This window comes from Chlamydotis macqueenii, chromosome Z (assembly GCF_036417535.1).
Source record: "Chlamydotis macqueenii isolate bChlMac1 chromosome Z, bChlMac1.mat, whole genome shotgun sequence".
NCBI lineage: Eukaryota > Metazoa > Chordata > Aves > Otidiformes > Otididae > Chlamydotis > Chlamydotis macqueenii.
This window is the reverse complement of record NC_141593.1, coordinates 50787721-50809058: the sequence shown is the minus strand read 5'-3', so window position 1 is coordinate 50809058 and position 21338 is coordinate 50787721. Positions and strand designations below refer to the sequence as shown.

The 21338-nt window shown below is 46.8% G+C and overlaps 1 protein-coding gene across 2 annotated transcripts in view; it reads left to right on the top strand.

Annotated features, from left to right (window-relative positions):
- Positions 1-21338, top strand: part of PSD3 (pleckstrin and Sec7 domain containing 3) — a 121666-nt gene that overhangs the window by 31733 nt on the left and 68595 nt on the right. The window contains exons 1-5 of one of the 2 annotated variants that reach the window (XM_086769938.1): positions 2400-2467; positions 12149-12355; positions 12457-12537; positions 15693-15805; positions 19456-19514. In XM_086769938.1, coding sequence (XP_086626064.1) covers positions 12168-12355; positions 12457-12537; positions 15693-15805; positions 19456-19514 — 441 coding nt within the window. In that variant the 5' untranslated portion in view covers positions 2400-2467; positions 12149-12167. Of the gene's footprint in view, positions 1-2399; positions 2468-12148; positions 12356-12456; positions 12538-15692; positions 15806-19455; positions 19515-21338 lie in introns of those variants that run through there. The other variant, XM_086769937.1, reaches the window with a different exon arrangement.

Sequence of the window (21338 nt, the reverse complement as noted above, 5' to 3'; positions counted from 1 at the left end):
CCAAAACCAGTAACCTGCAGAGGAGTGAAGGAACTTGTGAGTGACAAAGATGCCTCGGGTCTCCATCCTCCAGGGAAAGGACATTACCTAAGAGTCTTTAGACTGTTACCTATATGGGACTAGTCTAGTCTGAGCTTGCCTAGGAGTGGTGGTCTTTTATCTGTTTTCTTTCTTTTGTGCTAGTGTGAAAGATGTCCTTTAAGCAAAGTAGTTTTGCTAACTTTACGGATTAAGGTACATTTTGCCTTAAAGAAAAGGCAGGAGGACTTAGCAGTTTATAATGTTTGTTGACTGATTGTTCTATCAATCCTATTGGAAAAAAGGTCTTTAAATCTTGTATGATTCTGAGCTGCATGGTGCCAATAGGCAGTAAGTGACTGCTGATCTTCTACAACCAATATAGAGCCAGAAACGTAGGTCAGTCCTGACACTTGCAGCTCCTTACTTGTACTGGAACCACAGATTGCTGCAAGACTGGGCCATGGAGAACAAGCAGTACACAGAGCCTCTGATTCTATTACCCTGTAGTTGGAGTATCTAGTGTCTAAAAAGTACTGTCAAGAAAGGCCCACATGGCTCATCAAGACAAAAATTATCACAAAGACAAGATGTGCTTACATAATGCTTAGAGACATATTAAGTGCCTGTCTAGTGTGGATTTCATTAGAAATTAAGTTAATTTTAGTTTAAATTTGCAGCCATAGTGATAAACTAACAGAGAATTTTTAAATTCTTTTTTTTCCCCCCTTAATAAAAAAAAGGAGAAAGAAGTGTCCCAACAGTGGGTTTGTTAGGAAGCTCTGCTGTTGTAGGCTGCAGGTTAGTGATGAACCCCGAGGGCTTGCTCTGTTAAGCCAGGTGCCAGGTAGCTGCAGCAGTAAAGCCAGCCACAGATGTGCCCAACAGGGTAATCCTCCAGACAGTAACGTTATTAACCTCCGCCCTCCATGATATTCTAATATCGTGTTGCATTACACTGGGGTACAGGTGACTGACACATCGTGTGTGCTGTATTGTTGGAGCCAGTGATGAATCACGATGTTACAGTGTGTGGGTGAGGAGCATGGTGTGTGTGCTGGGGGCTGCATGGGATTTATTTGCAGAGGGGTCAAAATGGTGTGTTACTGTGATGCTCAGGTGAACCAGAAATAGCTGCCTGAGCTGTGGGTACTGTTTCTGAGAGTTTGGGTGCGTGATTGTGTTGCCTGAAGCAATCCCAGACTTGTTTTTTCTACCAAAAGTCCACATGTATGATACATGTGCAGTAGCCACTGTGGCAACTTTGTGCCTTTTGCTGCAAGTCCTTATTTCCTATGGTGCCACGGACCTGCAGTTGCATTGGGGCTATAGTTTCCCATGTGTAGCGCCTGCTTGGCGCTGCAGAGCATCAAAGAGCACCCACTGAAGTGGTCCAGCTCTTGGGGAGAATGAAGTGCAGAAAGCAAGCCCACCACCCTGTCAGATCCAAGCAGCAGTCCCTGGCCCCGCATCCTGCATCCCATGGCAGCAGCTGGCAGGGGGCAGCTTGCCTGTGATGTACCACAGGGCTGCTGGAGATCTCTGTGTCCTCTGCTTGTGGAGCTACCGGCTCTCCCTGACACACTTTCTGATGTGGAGTCACTGCAGAGCAGGTGCAGGCAGGAGGACTCCATCCTGTAGGGATAAAGGCAGGTGTGGGGTCTCAGCGTGTGATTAGTAGCAAGTGCAAAGCACAGAGGGGGAATTTGGGATGTGGAGGGGCGGCTTGGGATTAAAGCAATTTAAACTTGCAGTGTGGCCCAACAAGAAGCATAACCATGCTTTTTCAGAAACTGTGTTGCTAACCCAAATGAACAAAAAATGAAACCAAAACCTCAGCAGCTTCCTGTGCAGTGATATTTCAGTGACATAAAAAATGCGTGGGAAAGTGCGTGGGGAGAGAGTACATTTCCAAGTACCCGCACTAATTTATGGGAGAACACAGTGTGAAATACTGGCAGTTCTTCACAACCCAGTACAGAAGGGGAGGGCAAATGTGAGAGCAAAGAGTTAATGGTTTACACCTGGAAATGGAAAGCTATGTTCCAATTAGGAAAAGAAAATCAGGTGCTCCCCATGGCCATCTCCTCCTGATAGCAGGCGGCTGAGCATCACAGCACCTTTTGCATCTCTCCAGAGGAATCCTGAGCATGGCTGACAGGCGGACCCTAGATGGCGTGAGGCTTTAATGCATAACGGCAAGGAAACCTAGTCTTGTAATGAATAAGCGGGAGGGTAACATCCTTCTCCGCTCTTAGGAAATCGCTGGTTCTGGGAGGGGTCAGCTCTGGTATGTGAAGGCCAGTCACATGCCTTCAGAACTGAAAAAAAAAGGAGGAAAAAAAAATTATTAGAGCCTTGCAGGCTGCAAGTTCCTATGGGCTCCTGGGTGTCTGGATGTTTCGTCCCTGCTGTCCTCCCTATCAGCTGCTGTCCGTGGTTAAACGCAGTAAGTCCTGGGGAGAGCTGTGTGACATGCGAGCTCTGACAGCCACCCACCGTGCTTCCTTCGGGCAGGGGGATGTCAGCTGGCCCCTGGGTTTTCCTGCAGGACACGTTGGCTCTTGCTTTTCGCAAACAGTCCTTTCCTAGCACAGCTTGGGTGCCCTTTGTGTCTGACTGGTGGAGGAGGGATGCTTGAGGAGAAGGGTGTGCAGCTTGTCTTCCTTCAGGAACTGTTCCAGCTCTTGGTGTCTTTTGAGGGGTTTAATCTCTTTCTTAGGTAGGTAATGGTCACCCCTCTGGAAAAAAAGGAAATTTCTTCAGCTGAAGTAGCCTTAAGTTTTCCCAGGTCGGGGTGGGAGAACTAGGGGAGGAAGGGGAGCGTGTGAGGTTTGAGAGCTGTGGAGCAGCCTCGCTGTGTGTCAGGGCACCAAGGGGTCCCCATGAAACATGCTGAGACACAGATTGCCAGTGTAATGAAGCTTTGCAGTGGCGATAAAGATACTGCACTGAGGCTGTGTTTGGTCCCCTTGCCTCCATGTTAGTCCCTGCAGAGGCATGCAGTCTCTGCCATCACACCCATACTCCAGGTACTCCACTCCTCCCTTCTGGTGCCAGCGAGTTGTGTTGAGATGCAGCAAGGCTCAGCCTTGGTATTTGGGAGTTTAGTCTTACTTGCAGAGGCAATAAGGAAGACTGTTTGCAAGGTGCCACGCAGACATTGAAACTGAGTTTGCATCGTCTGAACTAGGTGTAATCGTTTACACCAAATCAGAGTAGGAGGAAGTGGATGTATTTCCGAAACAGTAAGATATACCTGAGGGAAAAGTGAGTTATCTTTGCTAGATATACAGTGAGCTACAGACTATCAGTGTGTCTAAAAGTAAAGTATGAAGTTCTGTCAGTGATGATCCTCATCTTTCTTTTCTACTTTCAGACTTTAAAGACAGATTTTTTTTTTATCTTTCTTTTTTCTGTATTCTTTATAGCAGACTCCCCATTCCCTCTTCCTTTGCATGCTACAGTCAGAACAAGGAATAAAAAAAAAAAAAAAGAAAAAAAATTCTGGCATTTCTTTTCCGGAGTTGTCTTGGAAGGTGTGGTCTCTTTTGGGTGGACATTGTCCAAGATTTTTCTAAATCAGGAGAGAAAAGAAAAACCTCTGTATTGCAGCTCCTAATTCTCAAAAATGCTAAATATTTGCCACCTGCCATCACCTTTAAAGAATTGCTGGTGCTCAGCAAATTCTGCAAGTCCTGTTATTTTATTTTTTTTTCCTAGAGATGCAAACACAAATTTAGTTGCATATATATTCTTTAGTAATTCAAAGGGGAAAGAAAACAAACTCCCTAAAGCAATCTGGTGGTTCTCAGAATAAGTGCACAAGAATGTAGACTGCAGTTCCCATTGGCTGCCAGGTTAATCTTAATGGTTTGGGTCTCTCATAGTAGTTCCCTTAGTTTTTTTCTTTCTTCTGCCTATGGGTCATTTCCAGCAGTTTCTGAGTTGGCACACTCTGCTTATTCCTTCTTTGAGACAATAAACTTTGTTGACAGATAAACCTAGTTTTGATCCCTTTCTCCAGGGTGATTCTATAGATCTCCTCCCAGTTTATCAGTATCCTGCATGCCACTTACACTTCTGGTTTTCAGTTCGCACTCTGGTATTTTTGTGGAAGGTGGCGCATATTTGATTCTCAATGAGACTCAGTATTTGCATATCTAACACATAACCTTTATTCTTTCATTTTATTAGTCTGTCCAACAGCAGTCTGGTAGAACTCTTTCCCCTTTGAAGACTCGCTTGTGACCTGGTTGAATTTTTTTGTTTAGTGTGAAATCTGGCAAGATCCCTGTGTTCTGAAGTGGATGTTTTCTGGCCTTCAGACATGCCTCAGCTCATGACAGACTCTGGGACCTAGGAGAGCTATGGCTGTCAGAAGGTGGTACTTCATGTTTGCTGCCATCCATATGCCCAGGATAAGGAAGGCTATTGAGAGGAATGCCACTGGTTGTTGTCCTAGGAGAGTGTATGCATTTGGTATCTGCACCGGGTGAGCAAACAAAGACGTGCTGGAGCCCATTTCCCTACACATGGGCTACTGCATCTGTCAGTTGCTGAGCCACAAGTAAGCACAGTATGCTGGCACGAGTATGTTAAATCCAGGTAAAGATGAAGTGGTACAATCTGAAACCAGTGGCATTTTGCCAGCTGGGGATTTGCACCTTTTTCATACAGCTTATTAACTTCAAAAATGTTAAGCCACACTGACCACCTTGATACTCTCTGCAGGAAGGTGGCATCACTTTATCAAGGCTTTGGAAAGACAGAGTTTGCATTTCCTCTGGCTAACGAGGTGCTTCCAACACCAGTTTAGTGAGAGTTTGTAAAACTGCTTCTAGTTCCTAAATAAACTGTTGTTTTAGGGAAAAAAAGGGCTGCTGACTTTTCGCCTCTTCAGTTCCCAGCCTCCTCTGAAAGTAAAACAAACAAAAGTCCAGGAGCTGACAGAGACAGAAAAGAAAATGAAAAAAAAAAAAAAAAAAAAGTGGGGCAGCTGATCAGTTTGCTGCACAAAGCGCCTCAGTATAAAGCTGTCAGCAGCTCAACTTCTAAGCTGGCATCTGTTGGCATATCTCCATTAAAGTCAAAGCCGTTTAGATCAGGAAGCCTTCATTCACTAAAACTGAGGCGTCTCTGCCAGCTCCAAGTCTATCCTAAAGTGCAGCCTGCTGTCTCGTCCATTAGCCATGACTGGCTGATAGTCAAGCCCTGCTCCACGTTATTGCTGGTTAACTCTCTTCTTCCTCTGTCTGTCTGTTGGGATAGACAGAGCCAGAGCCAGGCGGCTGACAGGGCAGCGTAGAGGCATGTACAGCTTCGGATGCGATGCGGGAGCACCGGTGGAAAAGAACCGGGCAGGTAGCATGCAGACTCCTTGCTAGCACAGCTGGGTGAGCTGTGGGTTGGTTGGTGGTGGTTTTTCCTTTATTGTGGAAGTCTGTCTTTTGTTATGATTAATGATTTTTTTTGAGGACATTTTGCTGCATGGTTGCAACATAAAGCTCCTGTGCGATGCTACTGACAGGGCTGAAATGCTCCATCCACGTGTCTGCAGGGGAGCCTTAACCAAAATGCGTAAACACCTGTATTCTTACTCATCTGTTTTGCTCCTTGCCAGGGAGGACCAGCTGCACTATTAATATGCACTCCCTGGGCCAGTCTCCCAACAGTTAAACCCAGCCTGAGCGAGGGGGGAAAGTACTCCACTGGCTTCTCAGTTTTGCTTCTGTCCTGGAGGACTCTGCGGGAGCCTCCTGGGGAAATGTCACGTTGGTGCTGAGCATGAGGATGGCTCTCAGCACCCGCAGCATGCTGGGGTGGGTGGGCTCAGGGGAGAGAGCCCAAGGGCTCCTGAAACACTCAGGGGCTGAATGTTTCCTGAGCAAGGTGATGGGTGTGCAGTGCATTCTTTGGGTCTAGTTTTTGCTCATGTCTAGGGGCAGATGGGCCAGATCCTGAGCATGGGACTATCCTGATGTATCCAAGAGACCGATCTACCCATCAATGCATCTGTCAGAAATGTCCACTGCAGGGGGAGCCCTTGGATACCCTCTGTAGCGAGGGCTGGGTTTCCACTTTCTAGGCATGGGGGTATTAATGTGGTGAGAGTCCCTTTGTGACCACTGACTCCTGCCACAGTGGTGTAAGGAGCCTGAAGTCGGAAGGGAATCAAACCTGAAGTATTTTTAGCAAAACATTTGTACTTCAGGTGGCAACAGGCCAGTGGGTCTGAGGACATGCTGTCTCTTGGAAGGGCTGCAGTCCTGTCCCTGCGTATGGTGAGACTTCTTGTCTTAATGCTGCGATCCCGAAACGACAGCATTTGCACTTGCTGTAATGCAAGCCTACCAGAAATGGCATTTTCTGAATGCTTTTGCTGTTGACTCCCTACTTATCATCAGTGGGAATTCTTTTAATCAAAGAAAAAGGCAGGTCATTACAGGGAGCAAGAGGTTATTTTTAAGCAGCAGCATGCATTTCAGCGCATGAAACTGACTTTGCATATGCATTTTATTGATAGCCAATAGGAAATTAAAGGGCTTGTTTGTTTATTTTTTGCTTTGCTCCTCTCTGTGTGACGTGACAAAGTTGAGGTACTTTTTAATGGATCCTCAGTGGGTACTCTGGGTTCCAGAAACTGTCTTCCCTTCATGTGTTCTGGTTGATGCTGTGCTCGTGAGACACCCACTGAATCGAGCTGCAGCAAAGTGCATCTGTGTCAGTCCTCAAAGAGGGTTCTACTTCAAAGTGTGTCTTTGAAGAGAATCCATCGTAGGACTTCAAAGCTGATTAAACCATTCGGAGTAAAATAGCACAGTGAGTCATCTGCCAGGAAAGGGTATTATTTTTATTTTTATTATTTTTCTCCCCTTCCTACAGTTGTGTCTCTTGGAAGAGCCCTGCAGCTGGAGGTAACTGGCAAGGTAAATCATTGCTTGATGTGATTTTATGCTCGCTCTCTCCTGGCCCCAAAGAAAAAGGCTCAGAGCTTCAGCAAAGCTGCAGCAGAGATATTCCCAGCCCATCTGTGTGGTTGGTCATTTGTAGCAGGAATTGACTCATCATATCCCATTGCTGCTGGGATTTCTTCACTTTCTCTGCTGAGGCTACTCCTTTCAGAGACAGGCTGTTCAAGCACAGCTTTTCAGCTTCCTTGAAACAAAATTCAGCCTGTGACACCACTCATTTCTGCTTGGCTCTGAAATGTGGAAGGGTATAACTGGCTGAGCATCTACATCTCTGTGAAGTTTTGTAGGGCAGGAATTCATTCCCTCAGGGCAGGACTTTTCACAGAGGGACGTCTGCTCCCTCTGCCCTGTAGTCCACGCTGGTGTCAGGGGCATCCAAGTGCTTCTGCCTTTCCTATGTCCCTGCCACGCTGCCAGGTGAGAGCCGCTGCTGAGGTGCTGTTGAATCAGAAACAGAGCGTGCTTTTCATAGCCAGAGTTGATGATTGCGGTTGAGGGGATGGTGTCCTCTGTTTTGGAACCGGGAGGAGAAGGCGGCTTGGAGTGAAGGTATTTAAAACAACAGGCCAGCATACGGCTTCAGAGGGTGATTATCAGCCCCCATGTGGCTCCCTGACGGATGCTGTACCCCTGCTGAAAAAAACCCATTTGTTTTGGCCCTAGCTTCAGCATGCCACAATGCCTCTCCACCCTTCCTTATTTTTAATCATTGCTGTGTTTTGCTCTGATGGACTTTGCTGGCAGATGCCTGACTTAGCCTGGCTTGAAATAAAGCTGATGTTAAAGGTGTGAAGACTTATTTGAGATAAAAAGTCAGTTTTCCTCCTTTTTCCTCCTCCTCTCTTCCCAAAAAGACCTGGGAAAGTCCTAGCCCTGGCTCATCCAAGCTCCCCTTGAAATCGGTGCATCCTGTGTACTCCCTCCAGACATGAACGCCAGATGGATTAGCATTCCTCAGGGAGGAGCCCCTTGTGCATTCAGGGGAGACTGTGCTACAGAGCATATGCTTTGCTTCAGTCCAGCAAGAGCTGCAGGCAGTGGCAAGCTGGGATTGCTCATGTGGCTGGGCTGAGGACAGCACTTAGGCTGAGTTGTCACACCCCGCCACTCAGCGTCCACTCCGAACAACTTCTCCTTGTTAGTGGCTGGGGCAGTTGCTCCATGCTGGATCTGATCTCTTCTCCCATGAAGCAAAATACTAACATGCTTTTCTTCCTTGGGACAGAGAATTTTTTTCCCCATGGATTTGCTAAAAAATGAAGAGCATCCCAAGGTTTAAGGCATCTGAACTGCAGGTAGTCATGCTAAGGCTTCCAGTTGCGGTGGAAGAGAGTCCACTGGGAGAGTGGACCACTGAGATATGAGGTGCCTGTACCCTTAGCATTACATTACTGGCCTTGCTCTGTTTTTGTTGCAGCCATTCCCCAACCATACGTTGCTGTGGAGGGTTTCAATTTTGGTGAAACCCAGGATGGGGAGGTGAGAGAGAATAAGTGAATCCAGAAGATTCCTAAAGAGATCAAGTGTGCTAAGTGCTGAGCATAACACAGTTGAGATACCTTAGCACTGGGTGAATTCACATTCAATATTGTGAATAAGCAAAGAAAACAGTATAAAATGTTTCAGACTCTGCCCTAGCTGTTAGAGTGTTACGGGAAGGCAACTTTACAGATGTTAGAGTCTGCCCCTGTTTCATCTGTGAACGTGGAGGGGTGGCTGCTGCTGTTAGAAGGTATTGATTCTACCATCACAAGTGTTTATTGAATTGCTGTCATTTCTGCTGGATATGGTGGTCACAGGCTCTGTACATTCACTGTGAACCTGGGGATGTTTTCGCAGGAGGAGGGAGGATGTGTCAGAAGTGTATTGCTGGGGACAGAAATAAGAGTCTAAGGATCTGGTTTCTGGCCGCAACTCATGCACTGTGAGACCAAAGGGGTCTGGGTTTTTTTTTTTGTAGCTTCTGTTTTCTGTGTTTCCTGATAGCAGAGATTAATGTAAGAGTCTCTGGATGAAAATCAGCAGCCTGCTGTACAGGCAATTACCAGTAGTATCACTACAGTCCCTTTTGGCCTTGAATCCAGGATTAGGGGGAATATAATCTATTACAATTTCAGCCTGCTTTTATCAGTGGAGGTTTCATTTCTATGTGATAAAGAGTAAAGCTGCATGCGAATCCGTGTCCAGTCTTACTCTGCGTCACAAAGCCCTTTCTTGGCTCTCTGTTCAGCTGGTAATGCTGCTGTGGATTCTTTATGTGAAGAAATTGTAGACTGCAGAAGACAGACCTATTTGCAGCCTTGGTCCACTCCTAGCCCTTGATTAAAGTCCATTATAAGCATTTTACAGAGGGAGGCAAGTATTACTATCTGTGTTCAGCAGCTGGGAAATTGAAGCACAGGAGGAAAATGGTGCACCCAGAGAGACTTGGAGGTAAGAAGAGGTGTCAGCCTTTCCCCTGAGTAACACCCCCAAGACCCTGCTAAAATGACCTATCCAGGTCTGCAAGCCAAGAAAGTGGCTTGCAGTAGTCGTGCACAGTGTCTGTATTTCCTGAGCCTTCAGTGAGGTGGGCACTGAGTCTTCTGAAAAACCTAAAAACCTTGAGAACTGAAGTCTCACTTTGATGTTAACAATCTTGCATTTTCCCTGAACAAGAGGTTTATGTTACAGACAATCTATGTTGTTGATTTGATTGTCTTGTATTTATTAAGTAATAAGCTAATTAACTGTCAGAATAACTGAAGGAAACATCCCTTATTCTTTGACCTGATCAATGTATGAGGATGCTCTGTCAGGATGATAAAATGATTAAATCAGGAAGGCTGGAAGATAAGGTTTCTTACGCAACCCTGTCAGACAGTTTTGCTGAGCAGGGGACAGCACACGCTCTCCTTGCTGAGTGTTCCTCCTTCACATCCCAGCCGCTGCTCCAAGAGGCAAACCAGAAGCTGGGAGCTACCTTACTGTTTATTTCACTAAGTGGCAGACACTGGTACTTCCTTTCTTTCTAAACTTACAGTGGTTTGTGTTAACATTGACTCTCGTAGTGCACTGGTTCCTAGCAGGGTGCAGATATTTCTTGTCAGCTTTGGCCATCTTTCAGGGCTATAAATATTGCCTTTAATAAAGAGCAGTGGTGAAACAGGGCTGTGATTTATGAGCGAGGCTCTGCAAGTTGGCATGGCTTTTGAAGCAGCATTTGTATGTGGAAGGCTCCGTAGATGTGTTAGTTCGCCTGGTTATCCTTTACTCTTGTCAGTTGTTAGAGCTCGGAGTTTGAAACCAGTCCTGCCTGATTTGAATGAACAAGGCAATGCTTGGGGTGGTGTCAGAGGGCTCTGGAATTTGCTTTCTTGAAGTAGACCAAATTTAGAGAATTTCAGACATTGGCTAGTCCTTTTGGAAAAGACTGAGGAGGCATTTCCCACAACAATGGTATCAGGAGGGGCTTTTTTTGTTTTCTAGGGTAGCTAGTGGTCAGTGGTGTTAATGCTGTTGGAATTGTATTTGCACTATTAATTCCCTACTTACAGCACGTTATTATTTACACTGAAATAAATGCAAAATCAAATTCCCAGTACTTGTAGGAACAGGTTAGATGTCTGTTTTCCCCAGATACTTGGTAAAATGTTGTACCCACAGTGTGGATGTGTGATACTTTTGATGTTGTAGCAACACTAGGAGGATGGAAACAGGTGAAATGGGCAAGTCTTCTTCCTGTTGGAGCACTGCACACCTTCTCTCAAACCATGCATGAGAAGAGAGGTAGGGCACAGCTGATAATCTCTGTAGAAGGCAGCATGCAGAATAGCAAATATTTTTATTTTAAACTCGCATTATATGAAAATCTCATCTTTAAGGGGTTAATAAGTGTCTAGCAGACATTTCAGTAAATGGCTAGGTAATTGTTCCCGGAGGGCAGTGACTGGCTTTCCTAACTATGGCTTGTCAAGCCCGAAGATTACAGTGGTGTATGAAATCATGGTATGTTAAAGTGTTGTATTTAAAATCATCTTTAACTCATTCCACTCATATCTGCCCTGCACATGACCCCTGCTGATCGTTCATTAGCCCTTTGTAAATGAGGATTTAGTGGAATTTCTGTATATATATATTTTTTTTTAATCAAAATGCTGTCACACACATATGTGCACACACACAGAGCTAAGATTTTTGCAAGAATTTTCTTGCTAGTGTCAGAGAAAAGCTTTTCCAAAGTTAAAAGCCTGCCTGTTTGTGGGGGTACGCTTTCTGCTGTGGAGGGCTCTTGTCTCTTCAAGGGGAGAGGCACCAGGCAGAGCTTTCCTACTGTAGCAGAGGTGGGAGGAATCTATAAATGCATGATTTATGTAAAATGTCCTGAGATTGCCATGCTGAACAACCTGACTTTGAGCAGCCAGTGAGGGAAATTGTTGCCACCACGAGGGAGCAGGAGGAAAGCAAGCAGTTCTACAGGCTGGCCTGAGTGGCTTGTGTCTTTCTCCCGTTCCTCGAACTGGGTTCCTTGCTCCAAGTCCTGCTTTTTCCAGCGGTGCCTTCCCGTGGGATGCCCACTGCTCACGGGCGGCACAGAAGCCACTGAGACTTCTGTGGATGTTATTTTAAATCTGGGGACTTGTATTGTTTCCAGGACAACTGGGGAAGAATGAGGAAGGGACTTGTGCCGAGTCAGCTTGGAGCTACTGAACACTCTGGCTTGCTGACTGCATTTTCCCCTGGAAAGTGGCTAATGGCCTACTTTTACAGGAACTCTGTCAAGCCAAGCAAGCAATCGAGTTAAAAAATATTAGTGCAAGAAGCAAATGAGGAGCCACTATTTCCAGGTGCAGCTGTAGGCTGATAATAGCAAACAGCTCTCTGTGAAGTGAGCACAAGCTGTGGACACTCAGCACACTCAGAAGGTGAGTGCAGAGCAGAATGTGTTTCTGTGCTGGAAAGCCCGCATATGGGTATCCATGTTTAACTGAACCTCTGGTGACTGCTAAATAAATGTCCCTGTTCTACACAGCTCCTTCAGTTAAGTGATATTTGCTATATTGTGTAATCTTGCCTCTGTACCATTAATTGGCTTGTATTCTAAGAGGAATTAAAACCTTCTTGAAACTGTAACGTTATCTTACTTTTCTTCTTTCCCGGTTCTTTCTGTCTCATAGCAATGCTGAACTGCAGGATATGGTGTTAGGCTCCAGTGCTGCCATGGGGAGCAATGAACTTCAGGAGAAAGATGCCATTGGAGCCTTTGGCCATGATCTCAGCAATGGCAGCAGCAGCAATTTGGAAGCAGCCAGGCGCCTGGCTAAGCGCCTCTACCACCTGGACAGATTCAAACGCTCTGATGTGGCAAAGCATTTGGGTAAAAAGTATGTGTAGATATGAGGCCTTTGGCCACGTTGTTCTTGCTGGTTCTGGAGGGGTTCACTCTCGAATGATAACCGTTCCTTATTTATTTGTTTGTTTAAAGCAACGAATTCAGCAAGCTTGTGGCCGAAGAATACCTTAAGTTTTTTGACTTCACAGGCATGACGCTGGACTACTCGCTCAGGTACATGCCCGTTTGCAGACCATATGTTCTTGTTTTAGTAACAGTGTTGTTTGCTGTGATGTCCTAATTGAAGCAGTTGCCCTGTGGGGGCTTAAGAGGATGAAGAGAGGGGTGTGACACATTTTTGGGACAGAGCTTTTCTCTTCTGCTTGACTTGGCACGCTGCCACACTCCAGAGTGCTACTGAGGTGGTAGCATTTCCCAGATAGGGAAATCTTTGGGTGAACCTGCTTAGAGATGGTCCTTGATGTAGAGGAGATGGATAAAAATGACCAGTCTGGTAAACAGGGGAATTGTGGTCTGCCAGGTGCTGCTGGGGAATTAAGGTCTTGGTCACAACTGAGCTGCACAGACTTTTTGGCTGATGCCTTTTGGAGCTTGCTCTGCCCAGCTGCAGTGCACAAAGCCAGGACCAGGGCTTGATGTGGCTTGTCAGCCCCCCTCACTGCGTCCCTGTGAGGCACCAAAAAATGTGCAGAACAGCAAAAGCTTCCACGTAGAAAAAGCTGTTGAGAGTTTGGTAGCTGACAGCGTGGGTATTTGAAAACCCAGCCCTTTAATTTTCCTTCCTTTTTTCACTGGAATTACGCTTCAACAATGTTTGTTTTCAGTATTTTTTTTTTTCTTAGGAGGCAAAACACCAAGTTTGTGTAACAGTGGCCTGTTAGTATAGTTGCTGGTGTTCTGGTATTTAAAGGGATTTAAAGTGAGTTTAAATCATCTGGCTGAGGTTACTCAGGTGGCTTATTGTTTTTTTCTAATGATCAAAACCAGGAGGTTTGCAGGCACTTGGCAGTCCCCTTGCAAGTGCATTTCCAGGGGGCTGACTCCAGAGACAGTGGCAGACCCCAAGGAAAGCCCAAAATCCCACATGTCCAAGACAGTGGAAAGGAAACGTGCCTGCGGAAGAGTGAACTGCCTCCTCCCATGGCAGGGGGATCGGAGCTGAGGCAGAGCACCCACTCAGCACAGGGTGGGAGTAGCTGGGCTGGTGGGAGGTCTGCTGTTTGTTCCAGGTTTTAGCAGCCCTGAAGCGCAATGCTAAATATAACCGTCTTTTAAATTGTGAAATCCAACACCTAATTGCTTTGTGGCACATATTTAGGAGGTCTCTGTTCCCGGTAGATCTCCTGTTAATATTAATAGTCATGACCTTCTCTAAAATATGCCCTGCCTCCTGTGGGACTTAGACACACCAAGGGTTTGCTGAGATTTTAGAAGTAGCTGCAGTGACTGTTGGCTGCATGCCTTGAGCATACAGTGGAGGCCAGGGGCAGAGCATCATTCTGAAACCTGTGGGAGCCAAAGCATGCTGCCTCACACTTGCACAGAGTGAGAGGTAATCACCCTGTTGCTGCTGGCTCACTGACCAGTTGTGGTTTGTTAAGCATTTTGGATCCTGTGGTGGCAGCCCAGACCCACACTACCCCCAGGCTCTGGGAGGCTATTGCCATTGGTGGCAAGTCTGGGACATGGAGAGGGTTGTTCCTTCATCATTCTGCTCTGCTTCCACGCACTGGACCCACATTGCCCATGCATCTCCTGAGTGCCTCTTTTGCATCCTCCACAGGAGGGGAGGAGGTGGGACCACTGTGCCAGCCCCTCTCAGCGTCCATCTTGGTCCTCCCGGTGGGCAGCAACTTGCTTCTGTGGCTCCCGGCCACAGCATCCGTGCTCTGAGAGCAAGGAACCCATCTTGTTTATTTACCATATGTGGTTTCATCAGTTGCCTCTCCGAGGCAGCTTTCAGGAGGGTAAAAGTGCTGAAGAGGAGCAGAGGGTGTAGGTTGGCAGTGCCTGGTGTGGGCAGGGGGTGTTGCTGGAAAGAGCCCAGACTGGAGGAGGAGGAAAGGTGGCTAGTTGTCAAAATGTCCCATGGGGGCATGAGATAGGAAGGGAAGAGAAACTCTGCAGACTCAGCTGTATCTACTTGTGAATTAGGTTATTTGCAATACATTACTTGTGAAATTAAATTATTACCAGGCAGATCACACTCCGCATGGGTGCGAGATCATTGCAAGTACAGCCTGTCTCTGACCTTACATCAAAGAGGAAAAATCAACTTTTATTCATCCAGGCTGGATAGACATGAATGTTCCAGCAACATATTCCATGCCTCTCAGATCTGGAGGTAGTTTCACTCTCATGGAGTATTTAAAAATTGTCTATTAGGCACTCATTTTGTATGCTGTCTTGCTTTGGACTCAGAAGGTTTGTGTTTTCAGGCTTTTCTTAGAATCATCTTGACAAATGAGTGTAGGCTGATACCGCTGAGGTAATTTCTTGCCTCCAGGATGTGGGGATTTTGGGAAGCGCCTTTGGCTGCAAGGCGAGTTTGTCTAGTCGGAAGAATAGTGGCATGGTTAAGAGAGAGGGTGTTTAAGTGTCAGATGAAGACTGGAAGATGTGTGTGCATCCCACCTCTTTGCACAGGCTCACTGTCTGTGTCTCACAAGTGTGCCCATCTGTGTAGCAACCCTGCCCCCTGGACTATGGTGAGTGGGAACCCAGGAGGGCCTGGTTGTTCCTCCTGCTGTTGAAGCTCAGTGGGAGATGTTGCAACTCTTCTGCCCTCTTCCCCAGATGTTTTCTACAGGTCAGGTAGTCACACTGCCCTCTACAAGGTGGCTGGTGTGGTCCTGGCTGCTCTGACAGGTGACCCCTCCCAGAAGGAGGGCTGCACATTTGGTGTGGGCTCTGAGTCTGCAGTGCATCTGCTTGACTTCACTGCCTGGATTAGCTCCTCTGTTTTGGATGGGAATACTAATGAGTGTAAAGTTAAAAGGTGCAGGGGTGACGACAATTTGAAAAGGACAGAGAACACCCTGGATGTCTGTCATACATAAACCACACCTGCTCCAGTTTCTTCCCCAGAGAAAAATACTAAAATCAGAAAAACTCTTTCAAGTGGTGTAATTGCTCATTAGTTTGTATATTCTGTGGCTGAAACCAATGGTAATTTAACTCCTGCTTCTTTTACTATAATATTGGGATTAACTGCACACAGGATAATAGCCCATTTTCCTAGAAAGGCTTCTCGGAACGAAATGTCTGGCATATGCTTCTTGCTGTGAAGTGTGCTTTGCTCTGTGTGCTATGTGAGGCAAAAAAGAGAGTTATTATTTTAATTTCACCTTTTTCTGCTCTTCTATTAGGAGTTTCTTTAAAGCCTTTTCACTTATTGGAGAAACTCAGGAACGAGAGAGAGTTTTAATCCACTTCTCCAGCAGATACTACCAGTGCAACCCAAACACCATTTCTTCTCAAGGTAACTTTGTTTCTGATACAAAGGTCTTTGGTTGTCTCCTTCTTCCTTCATTGTCTCCTGCAGTAGCATGTATGGTGTGTGCCTGGGAACTGAAGGTGTGTGATTGCCATGGGACTGCCTGTGGTGAGCATTGAAATCCTCCATGTTCTCTACACATAATTGTGGTAAGGCAGTGAAAAATCTGTATTTATCACCAGTCAGGAAAGGTGTTCAGGCCTCCTTAGTGTAAATCCTTGGGTGTAGCATCTCCAGATTCAAATGTTCTCAGTTGTGGTTTCTGGTCTTGCAGACTTCCAGCATGTGTGTGTACCTTAGCTGCACATGGACAAGAATAAGTTCCATCTCAGGTCGAAGAGACGCAGTTTGCTTTCTGTGCTCCATTCAGTGCTTCTGTCTCTGCATGCACTGGCAACAGGCATGCCAGTTCTTGCCAGTTGTGGGGGTGAATTTTGGGTGCTGTATCCAGAACCTGGCATAGTTTCATCTTGACTAGCTAACATCAGTCGGAGTGCTGCATCCTTCCCAATGTTTTCAGTTGTTTTGGAAATGGATGGTGGAAACAAACAAGCACATGGATCAAACCTGAGAAAGTTGGCATTGGAGAAGAGGACTAACTGTCCGCTGGCATAGCTGCTGCATTCAGCCAGCCGTGCTGCTCGCAGAGGCATGTGGTCCTGCGATTGCAGGGTGGAGTAATCACACACTGCGAGGAGGGTCAGACAGAAAATAAGCATGGGCTAAGCTGTGTCTTTAGTCTCAAGTATACGTAAGAAGGAGTTGCTACACTTCGAGGTACTGCCACGCTTCCTTACCGCTTGCTTTTTGACCTGCCCCCACTTCAGTGAGGTGATGTTTGTCCATTTGCACCTGTTCAGCTTTACTGGCAGGGGAATAGGTAGCAGTAAGACAGGATCTGCTCCCATGCTATCTCTGTCCTCTTCCTAATGCTCTTCTTGTTTCAGGACACTGCAGGCACTCAGGTAGAATAGGTGTGTCATGTCTAGATTGAAATAGTGACGTATATGTTGATGTAGCAGGCTTCCAGGGTGCAGGAGGGACATTGCCACTTCTGAGCCTGAGTTAGCATTTATATTAAAGTGAGTCCTGCAGACTTTGCCCAGGATTCTACCCAATTTTGATGCTGTATTTCTACTGTCAGTAGTCAAGTGCTACAGTGGTTGTTCCTTTCAATGGAAATGCAAGATTGCATTTGCCTTTCTCTTTTCCCCATTCCCTTTTCCAGCCAATGGGTACACTTGCGGTTTGGAAATGAGAGGGCAGGCTACTGTAGAGAAATGTACAGACGTGAACTGGAGCACTGCAGCCTCAGATTCAAGCTGCTTCAGGCTTACTACTGCTAGTGATAATAGTTCATCTCTCATTTTCGTGGTCTGCTACAGTTCAGGCACATTGCTTGGCTGCTAGGGCCTTACAAACGTTGTAAGAGAACATGGTCTGTACCTCAGGGAACATCTTTTTGTAATGGCTTCATCTTGCACAGATTTAAGCCTGTGATAGTCACACTGAGTGTGAGATACATCTATCCTCATCTCGCATTCCTCTTTCTTCACAAAACAGAGGGACCTGTGCAAGGTCATTACCTGGACTTGGCTGTGAAGGTTTTTACATTGTTGTAGTTTAGCCTGGCTTAGAACCAAGCTACACAGTGCATCACTCACTCTCCCCACCCTCTGAGGGAACGGAGGACAGATAATATAACAAAAAAGTCGAGGTTTGAGATGAGGACAGGGAGAGATCATTCAAGTTACAGTTGCAGACAAAACAGACTGTATTTGGGAAAAACTATTTCAATTTATTATTAATAAATCCAAAGCAGGATAATGAGGAAGAGAACAAAACCAACTTCCTCTGCACCCCTCCTCTTTTCCTGGGCTTAATTCCATTTCAGGGTATCTCCACCTCCTTCCCCTCTGAGCTGCACAGGGGAAATAGGGAATGGGGGTTACAGTCAGTTCATCAGTGGCTTTATGCCACTCCTTACTCCTCAGGGGAAGAGCTCTTCACATTCCTCCCCTGCTTCAGCACACGGTCCCTCCCATGGGCTACAGTCCTTCATGAACTGCCCCAGCATGGGGTGCTTTTCCACGAGGTGCAGTCCCTCTCGAACGGCTGCTCCAGTGTGGGCCCTCCATGGGCCACAGCCTCTTTGGGCATCCGCCTGCCCCGGCGTGGGGTCCTCCACGGGCTGCAGGTGGATCTCTGCTCCTGCGTGGGCCTCCATGGGCTGCAGGGGGACAGCCGGCCTCACCATGGGCTGCACCTTGGGCTGCAGGGGAATCTTGTCAGGAGCAGCTTTACTGCTCTCCCTCCTTCTTCACTGACCTTGAACGTCTGTAGCCGTTCCTCTCACAAGAAATTCTTCACAATCGGCTCAGGCAGACGCCTCTCAGGTTCTCTTCACTTCTCTTGGCCGGGCTGGGCTGAGTGGGGCCCAGATGGCGCCCGGCGGGAGGCCAGAGGGTGAGGGCCACAAGGCCCACAAGGCTTGCACCTCCCCCTCTCTGCCTGCACTTCTGTTTCCTCACTTTTTAAAATTTTCTCCTTCTTAAATATGTTATCATAGCGGCATTATCACTGTTACCAAATGGCTCGTCCCTGGCCAATGGCAGGTTTGCCCTAGACCTGGATGAATCCACCGGACAAAGGGGAAACTTCTAGCAGCTTCTCACAGAAACTGTTACTGTAGCCCCCCCGCTACACAAAACCAACACATATATAGATCTCCCTGCAGTGTGTGCATGTCTCATAAATGACTCTCTGTCTTTATGACACCCCTGTGAGAGAAGGGAAGGTGGCATGATGTGTTTATGAACAATAGGATGAAAAAAATATTTTTCCTAATGAGTTTCTCACATTTGGAAACTGTCTAGAGGCATTTGGATTTTCAGAGATGATAAATGGCACCACGGACACTGTCACCTTTGTCTGAATTTGCCAATACATTTTGAGTCTTGAAAGGGGTGCCTGGAAAGTGAGAAATATGAAATTGGTGTCTGCTTTTACAAATGACAGTCTACACTGACTTTCCCAAGTTTGCCTCAGTGGCTCCAGGGATGGAGCTAGGGATACAAGCTGTCTCTTCTGGCTCATTGTTAAGGGCCCTTGCTACAGGGCCACCTTAGAAATTTCTAAAGCACTCTCTACCCAATATGGAGCCAAGACAGCATAAATAGCTGACTGAAGTTCTCCAAAATTCAGTCTAATTGAGCCCTGAATGAGGAGGTGGCCAGAGGGAGTGGAAAACTGTGATGTATCCATGCTGCATACAAGAATGTGTATTTTACTCTTCCCTTTCTGCCCTGAAGTAAATGAAGAAGAGAGAGCTGATTCAGCCTGTGGTATTGGTATTAGGAAGCAAATGGTGACAGCATGATTTCCTGTCTAGTTTGTCCCATCCATGGGTGCTGCAAGATAGTTTTGACAGTCATTAAAAGATGAAAGAAAGGCTATTCTGGCTTGGCAGCTCTGGGATGGCCTCACTGTTCGTTTACTTAATTATGTGTATTTCTTGATAAAATAGATTCTCATTAAGGGAACAGACTCAATTAGGCTGTGAGGCTCAGTTTCAGCTATTCTTAAAGATATTGTTTTGGGTTTGCATGTGACTCTGTTTATGTCTCTTTCTGCAGATGGAGTTCACTGTCTGACGTGTGCCATGATGCTGCTGAACACAGACCTACACGGCCATGTGAGTATGCACAACTTTGTATAGACTGTTCCCTTTGAGACTGTGCTTGGAGTGGGTGGTCTTCTGGCAGCAGAGTCCCCTGGCTGGTGGCTTCCTCCTAAAGCACTCCTGCAGACATCACACAGTGAGAAGGCTGCACTCCCACGCTGTCATCCTGGCCAGGGCTTTCCAGCATGCCCAGATCAGTCATGTGTAAGCCTGCCATTGTGCCTGGTTTTACCACAATGTGTGAGGATGCTCCTCAGGCCCCTCTGTCTTTCTGGTGTGCCTCCCATCCTTCCCTGGTTACTGCAGCTGGCTGTGGCTGGGAAGCTGTGTTTGGGATTGGTTTCCCCTTTTCAGTACATAAAAACATTTGGGAAGGCAGAATAAAGAAGGGAGGTGAAGTGGTGCTGCGAAGGTCACAAGGGGAAGGTGAGGTTTGCAGGCATCCAGCTGCAGGTTGGAGATTAGGTAGAAACAGAGTTCTGCTCAGCCAAGCTAATGATGGGTGTACCCAGAGGCAGGAGAGCAGAGAGGGGATGTGGGCATCCTGAGTGGGAGCACTGTGTTCCCCTGTTGCCTGCCTGGGGGAAATAGTATTCCCGTTTGAGTCCTCTTAGTCACACTGGTACAGGGTGCCAGCAGCCTTAGGACATGTATTTCAGCACCCATGGTGAAATACGGCTGCTATGCGTGGTATTCACATGCTGATGGGAGGCTTCCTCCCTCCTGAAGTCAGAATGGAGAGAGAAAAACACAGGGATCGTGGCATGATAGCATGCAGGAGCAGTGGCTTTACCCAGGTGGCTTTGGGGCTTCTCTGTGGCTGAGACCCTCCACTGCACCGCCAAGGGCTCCTCCAGGAGGGCCTCAGTTGGGAGCTCTTATACAGCAAGGGTGATGGGTCAGGCTGCAGGAGATGAAGGCACCTTGGCTCTGTCTCCAAGGGCTGCTCAGCCCCTGTGGATTTGACTGTGCAGTGGGTGCAGGTAATGAAGCCAAGGCTTGTGTGTGCTTCTCCAGGGGTTTTGATGCCCATCTCCTGTTAACAGAATGACTTTGTCTGAAAATTATAGAAGTGGGAGGAGGAAAGGTGTTATGAAGAATTTTGTTCTCTGAAGGCTGAGCCTTCCCTGACAGAGGAGCAGGTCAGTTGCATGGGAGGGTGAGTGGAGGTATAGGAACATACCCCATTGTGCCTCTTAGCATAGATAGCTTCTTTTGAGCACACCTGTGACTGTCTGCACAGGTAACCAGCTCCCCAGAATGATGGGCAGCCTGGGGCACCTGCTCTCCAGCCTGCCTGGCCTTGCAGTCCAGGGAGAGAGACTAAATGGTCGCGCATCAGCCTGACAGCATTTGCCATTGCTCCCTGCAATGCTTTAGTGGGCCCTACTGTCTTCATTAGATACTGGAGTAAATGATCTGGTTCTGACCCATTGTTACTGATGATAGTTTGCAGCTGAAGCTAGGATGACTTTGACTGTTGCCGTGTGTAACTTTGGAGGCTTATCCTACTGGTGGCCATTAGTGTGTTGTTACATGTATGCAGCTGTAATGTTTGCCAGACTCCTACATGTGTCTCGTCTCTCTCTCTCTTTCTCTCTCTTTTTCTCTCTGTGCTTTCCTGTAACTTTGGTTTTCCTCTTATTGCTTTGCATTTTTTCCACACAGGTGGTAAGTTGGGCATTTTTGACTTGGAATGCACCCCTTACATATATACACTAATTGCCTGTTTCCTAACAAGGATAATGCTCTGACCCATCCTTAGCATGATTCTGATACAGTAGGAAGGAAATGAGTCACAGGGCTTGTCTACACTGAGTTCCATTTGTTGCTGAC